Here is a 7,233-nt window from a genome sequence, read left to right as displayed (position 1 = left end):
AAAGAAAGAAAGAAAGAAAGAAAGAAAGAAAGAAAGGGAACAACTGTTAACTGAGAAATGGTTTCCTTTTTTTTTTTTACTCTTTTCTCTTTCCTTTTCTTTTCTTTTTTTCTTTTTTTCAGTGTCTCAGACAACATCTAAAAAGTGATCCCTTGAAAGCCAGGTACACACAAGAGCACCAGGTTCAAAAGGTAGCAGAAGGCTTTATTCTCTCCAGCTGTAGGGAAGTGATGGTTTGTATATGCTTGGATCAGGGAGCAGCACTGTTAGGAGATGTGGCCTTGTTGGAGTAGATGTGCCAGTGTGGATGTGGGCTTTAATACCCTAGTCCAAGCTGCCTGGAAGTCAGTATTCTGATAGCAGCCTTCAGATAAAGATGTAAAAACCTCAGCTTCTCCTGCATCATGCCTGCCTGGATGCTGTCATGTTCCTGCCTTGGTGATAATGGACAGAACCTCTGAACCTGTAAGCCATCCCTAATTAAATGTTGTCCTTATAAGAGTTGCCTTGGTCATGGTGTCTGTTCACAGCAGTAAAACCCTAACTAAGACAAGGGAGCATGGATCAGAAAATCCACTGCTAGTAAAACTTAGGTGTTAAAAAAAAAAAAAAGAAAAAAAAAAGATGTTTGTGGGGGGGGGAGGGGTGGCTGGAGAGATGGCTTAGTGGTTAAGAGCACTGACCGCTCTTCCAGAGGTCCTGAGTTCAAATCCCAGCACCCACACAGTGGCTCACAACCATCTGTAATGGGATCTGATGCCCTCTTCTGGTGTGTCTGAGGGGAGTGACAGTGTACTCACATAAAATAAATAAATAAATCTTAAAAAAAAGAAAACAAAACAAAACCTTAGATGCTGAGGTGTGAGAATGGTTCATTCAGCAGTGGCTGGTGGTAGCATTTCTTCTCGTCCACGATCCATGTGCCATCAGATTTAAGAGGGTTGGGGTGTGCAGGAGGATCATCCCACGGGGATGGCAGGGGAGCGGTGAGCCTGCTGTGCCAGGGGACATTTACTGCCTGTGTATGAGAATGCCTGCCCGCCTTACCGGGCCATACCTAGGAATTGCGACCAGCTCCCCGGGGACATAGCTTTGTGCTCCTAAGGTCTGAGCTCACACCTGGCACACAGCAGGTACTCAATAAACAGTAGAATCCATGGACTGTGCAATCTATGTCTTGTCACCATATCTGGGGGGCATTCTGATAGCTGAGCTCTCCTGAAAACAGTTAAAATAAAGTAGCACTCAACCTGACTCCTTCGTTTGTCTGGTTTTGGGAAATAGATTCAAATCGCATAGATGGTAGATATTTGCCCAGCTTTAGTGCTGATTAAGGCTTATTACAGTAACAAAAGTTGTGTGTCTTTTATCTGGGAACTGAATGATCAAAGGCAAGGTAGGAGCTCCCAATGGAGATTAAATAATCAGCCGGGCGTGGTGGCCACGTCTTTAATCCCAGCACTTGGGAGGCAGAGGCAGGTGGATTTCTGAGTTCGAGGCCAGCCTGGTCTACAAAGTGAGTTCCAGGACAGCCAGGACTACACAGAGAAACTCTGTCTCAAAAAAACAAAACAAACAAACAAAAAAATTTCTACAACAAATTGTTGATTGGAAATATTCAAAAGAAAAAAATGTATGCCTCTGGTGAAGACAAACAGGGTTGTTTCTTTACTCTTGACAATCACCTGCAGTGGGCACAGAGAGGTGGCTCCGCAGCTAAGGTGAGGGCTCTTGCAGAGGGCTTGGGTTTGGTTCCTAGCACCCATGTGGCAGCTCACATCCGCCTGCTACTTCAGATTCAGGAGATCTGATGCCCTCTTCTGGCCTCTGTTGGCATCAGGCACACATACACTGCACATAGGTAGTGCAGGCAAAACATCCATATGTATAAAATAAATACATCTTTAAAAATAGAGTCTAAGAGCTATTCACAAAATGCACTTGCATTGCATCAGGAATCACACACACTCCAGGAATGAATTCATGTTTGCAGGAGGAAGGGGGTGAGTATAGGAACTACAACTACATACATCTTCTGTGAGAAGCTAGATCTCGGTATTGAGGGGTCCTGGGAATGGACCTCAGGAGATACTGAGAGACAACATTGTTGTGAAATTCAGCTGTGTTTCTAGGCCTCGTCCTTTGCTTTGAAGGCCCTACCAATTTCCAAAAGGTCAAGCCACGAAGCTTCAGCAGATGGGAAAGTATTTAGTCAAAGGGTTCTTGAGCTAAAGACTGGGTGTGTTGGCTAGGCTCCTCAGCAGGGGATTAAACTGAGCATGTAGGAGAGACACCCTGGACTCTTAGCTTACATTTGTGTTTATTTCCCAGTGCTAGGGCTCAGTCTGGGGAAGTGCTCTACCACCGAGTTACAGCCCCAACTCTAGGCCTGAGTTTTTTGGGTTTATTTTTAAGTCACTGATCTGTAAACCTGTGCTTTCAAGAACTCCAGACCCACTGGGCTGCAACTGAGGTAGCTCTGCCCTTGTTACCAACATACTGCAGCTGATGACTGCTTCCAGACTGGTCAGCGGAGACAGCCAGAACACGGGGACATCCTCGGGCTGACACTCCACATAACTCCCGTAGTCAGGTTTGGAAAGTGCCTCGATTCCCAAAAGATCTGCAGGTAGGAAAACAAACCAAACCAAACCAAACCAAAAGAAAACTCAGGATTCATCTGGTTGGTTCCACCCACATGGGGGCACTAAGTACTCTATGGATCTTTCTCCCCACAAGTGCTAGTTGTAGAATTGATCTGAGAGAAGGAGAAAGAAGAGGAAGGACGGGAGGAAGAGGAGGAGGTGAAGATGGCTAGGAGTTGAAGTTTTAACAGATCAGGATGTTCCGTAACTTAGGGCCCCCGTTGTCTGATACCATCAGGCCTGACATCTCAAACTGTATGATGTGGTTTCTGGAGGGAATCTACAGTGTGCTTAGCTCAGTACTAGCCTCATAGCACACAGATTCCTAACAGAGCCAGCCGTGTGTGCGTGTGTGTGTGTGTGTGTGTGTGTGTGTGTGTTTTCATTTTGAGGCAGACTGATCAAGTTACATAGCTGTAACCTCTGCTATTGTTCCAGCAGCCCCAGCCCTGAGCAGCAGTCATCTACGTGCTGCTGACAGTGTGGACCAGAATTCCAAAGATGGATGTGTTGGGCCTAGTTTATGCCCACTGATAAGACAAGTCAGCCGATATCCTCTGGGTGACCCTGAGACTATTGTAGGTGAGGAAGGCCTATAGTGCTGACAGTATCTTCATAGAGTGTCAGCTCTTAAATAATTCTGTTGACTACAAAGCTGGGCAAGTTCAAGTCTACGGACCTTGGCTCTCACTCTGGGCCAACCCCAAGCTCTCTCTCCTCAGGTTCTCTGAGAGCTCCAAGAGACCTGGGAAACATCCCAACCTTTGACTTCACCCTTGGATCTGTTCACTCTCGGGCTAAGTTATACTCATGACATTCAGTTCAAGTGCAAATTTGAGTTGTATAATAACTTAATAATATTATGGTGTGTGTGAGAGAGAGAGACAGAGACAGACAGAGAGGGGGTGTACATGGTTGTGGATAGCACCTGAAACAAAGAGTCCCATTGTGACTCTCTGATCCCCAAGTCCAGGGATCTTGTGATACTCATAGGAGTTGTGTGTGCGCCACAAATCCTCAAGATGAGGCTCACTGGTCTGGCACAGTTCTGCCTTAAACCTTGGGGCACCCGGTACAGGCCTTCTGGGCTTCGCCCCAGTCCCTCACCCCTGAGTCTCCCCAAAGAACAGCACAAAGCCCCTGTATGCTTCTCAGGCCCATGTTGGGTGGACGCTGACCTGGGTCACCGATGTGGATGGGTTGTCCTTGCTGTCCTCCCATGGCGTGAGTGGCTTGCAACAGCCTTCCCAGCTTGTCCTTGGGAACGGGTCTCATTGTGACCACCAGAGGGCAGCAGAAGCCAGCAATGGTGGCGCAGGGCACTGTTGTCTGATGGTGAAAATGTAGGGGGCAAAATACAAGAATCGACTCAGATTCGAGCTGCAGTGCTTTCCAGTCCAAGAAGCGGCATGAAGCAAGAGATCCCAGGAGCTGTTGCAGCCTGGTTGACAGTGAGTGACTCATAACTGGGGTGGAGGACAGGGAGGTCCTACTCGGTTTTTTTTTTTTTTTTTATTAATCTGTCAACATCACTTTGGCAGTCTGACACATCTTCTAAGCTGGACAGAGTAATGTTTTCACCACAGAAAAGAAAATTCAGGATGGCGTGTTGCCTATAGTCCCAGCACGTGGGAGGCTAAAGGGATGGGGAGTTTGAGCCTTGACTGCAAGGGAAGTCTTAAGGTGATTCTGGTGATACAGTGAGAGCCTGCCTTAAAACAAACGCATAGGTGGGGCAGCCAAAAGGTGAGGGGAAGAGAAGAGAATCAAAGGTTCCAAAGGAAACCACTACTATTTCTGATGTCCATATGTAGTTACCAGAGCCCCGGGAAGAGTATTATACTTTCCCACTAACCGCTAGGAGGACAGAATGACAGATCTGTTCCCGGGTGTTTTGAGACTCTTGAGAACTGTACTGTGTTATGCTATTTGAGAGACACTTTATCGTCCTCAGCATTCTAGGATGCATTGATCCAACAGCCCTTTGTGGCCAACATTCAGAACCAAAGGAATATGCTAACTTTCAGCTGAGGTTTATAACACACACACACACACACACACACACACAATTTTCCCACCCAGTCTCGCGGGTCTCTGAATGTTCTTTCTCCATGGACCTCAAGAAGCCTGCGAAGTTCTGAGAGAATCAGGCAAAAGCAAGCAAACAACCCCAGGAACAACGGCTGCCTGATCCACTTCTAGATACCACTGGGGATGAGCTTGTCCCTGGATGCCCCAGTCTTCCCTTCCAAGACTGCACAGGGCGACCTGGGTGACTTTCACCGGCGGTACACTTCTCCCCCTGCAGTGGGGTTACGACAGGCTCAGAACACAGCCAGGATCAGGATCCGCTGGGACAACCTTGGCTGCCACTTAACTGGCTTGCAGTTACTGCCCTGGCAGCTGTAAGATGAGGTTCTGCTGGGCTGCCAGCCTGGTGTCTGTGTGACAGCACCTGGGACAGAGCAAAGGCACATGTAGGCCACTCACAAAGCCAGGCAGGGCTCCTGGGGACTGAGATGCCTCTGTTTAGGATGGGCCATCTATCCAGGCCATCAGTCAAATTCAAGGTGGCTGTAAGAGCCATCTCTCTCTCAGGGCCTAAGGGCAGTGGGGTGAGTTGTTACAGACAAAAGCTGTATGGCAGCCGTGGGGGAGAAGGGGCAGTGACGTGTCATGGATAACTGACAGGCTTTGGTGAACATATATGGACACCTGTGCCTCTTTACAAAGCTTTTAAAAATTATTTATTTATTTTTTCCCTTTGGTTTTTCGAGACAGGGTTCCTCTTTGTAGCCTTGGCTGTCCTGGAATTCACTCTGTAGACCAGGCTGGCCTCCAACTCAGACATCTGCCTGCCTCTGCCTCCCAAGTGCTGGGATTAAAGGCGTGTGCCACCACTGCCCGGCTTGTACAAAGCTTTCTTCAGTTACCACACCAGCCAAGAGTGTGGTTCTGGGACTCCAGCAGGTCCCTATCTCACACTCTCTAGGTCTTATTTTCTTCATTTCAAATGAGGAACTGTGCTGATGAGCCCGGGGCTATCCCAGCTCGTACTTGCTACAAAAAACATTGGGCCCCAGCCAGTGGCCAGGGCTCTGTCCTCACCCTTCCCAATCACATCAACCCAATCTCTTGTACCTCGAAGGGTACTGCAGAACAGCAGGGACCTGACACAGTCCAGGCCTCTCTGGCAGGAGCCCAAGGGGGAGGGACACTGTGACAAACAGCAAGATGAAAAAGTCCAGCCACTGTGAGCAGGGAAGCGGGGAGGCCGGTCATGTGCACAGGGAGCCCTGGAGGCTGCTGATCTGCCAGAGAGCTCAGACTTGTTCCAACAGCATCTGGGAAGGAGGCAGAGGAGGAGGACTCCACTCTTCCCCACGTGACTGGTTTCAGCAGGAAGAAAAGCACATCAACTCAGCAGGGACAGGCCCTAACAGCAGGCGTGTCCCAGGAGAGGCCACCCTTCTGCCATTAATCCTCTAGGCTCGAATCAAAACTGGGCGTGGTGACACCCTGTGCTTGTAATTGGGAGATAGAGACAAGAGCATCCAGGGCTCTCTGGCAGAGAGCCTACCCTTAATCAGTGAACCCCAGGAAGAGGCCTTGTCTCTAACATCACGGTGGGGCCAGTGAAAAACCTCATCAGGTAAAGGCACTTGCTGCTGTGCCTGGTGACTTGAGTTTGATGCCCAAGCCCCACGTGGCAGAAGGAGAGAATCGATTTCCTTAAGTTGCCCTCCAATCTCCACACAAACATTGCAGTACCAAAATCATCCCTTCCCCAAATAAATGTTCTGCTCCTGAAGAACACCAGTTGACCTTTAGCCTGAACATACATTCATATATACATGCCTGCATGTGTGTGGACATGCACGCGCGTGCACGCGCGCACACACACACACACACACACACACACACACACACACACACTCACACGTGTCCAAATGACTTTGATTGACATTGCACAGCCATATCAGAGGCGGGTGGGAGAGAGGCTGGCTGACTCAGAGGGGAATGGCTTTACCTGGGAGGGTGACTGAGCTAGGGCTGACCTTAGGGCTTCCCATTCCTGAACCAGCGTTCTTTCCACCATCAGAAACTACAAAGTCCATCCACATTTTCAAGCCATTTTGCCCAGGGGTACAGCCTTACCTTGTATGTTCCTGCATGGCCAGATCCTGCTAGGTCTCTTCTGGGGATCCCAGCCTGCTCCAAGGCCTCTTCTATGGAGAAGCTGCAGTCTATGATGAAGGTTACCATTTCTTTTAGCTGTTCTGAGTGCTCTTCCAGTGAGGTCAGGACGCCTGTGCAGGTGCCAAACTCGTATTTCTGCAACTGTGGACAGATGGTCCTAGGGACACAAAGAAGTGCTCACAGGCCCCCGAGGCACTTTTTTGTTTGTTTGTTTTTGTTTTTAGAGACAGGGTTTCTTTATATAATGCCCCTGTCTATTCTGGAACGTGCTCTGTAGACTAAGCTGACCCCAAACTCATGGAGATTCATCCTCTGCCTCTGCCTCTGCCTCTGCCTCTGCCTCTGCCTCTGCCTCTCTGCCTCTGCCTCTCTGCCTCTGCCTCTCTGC

At 48.9% G+C, this 7,233-nt stretch overlaps 1 protein-coding gene across 5 annotated transcripts in view; it reads right to left on the bottom strand.

Moving 5' to 3' along the window:
- Dglucy (D-glutamate cyclase) overlaps positions 1-7,233 on the bottom strand; it is an 84,545-nt gene that overhangs the window by 32,587 nt on the left and 44,725 nt on the right. For all 5 annotated transcript variants that reach the window (XM_021202314.2, XM_029540720.1, XM_029540721.1 and 2 more), the window contains exons 4-6: positions 6,804-7,002; positions 3,824-3,974; positions 2,501-2,623 (exon numbers count right to left, since the gene is read on the bottom strand). In XM_021202314.2, coding sequence (XP_021057973.1) covers positions 2,501-2,623; positions 3,824-3,974; positions 6,804-7,002 — 473 coding nt within the window. The remainder of the gene's footprint in view (positions 1-2,500; positions 2,624-3,823; positions 3,975-6,803; positions 7,003-7,233) is intronic.

This window comes from Mus pahari, chromosome 7 (assembly GCF_900095145.1).
Source record: "Mus pahari chromosome 7, PAHARI_EIJ_v1.1, whole genome shotgun sequence".
In the NCBI taxonomy this organism is placed as follows: domain Eukaryota; kingdom Metazoa; phylum Chordata; class Mammalia; order Rodentia; family Muridae; genus Mus; species Mus pahari.
This window is presented reverse-complemented; position numbering and strand designations above follow the sequence as displayed.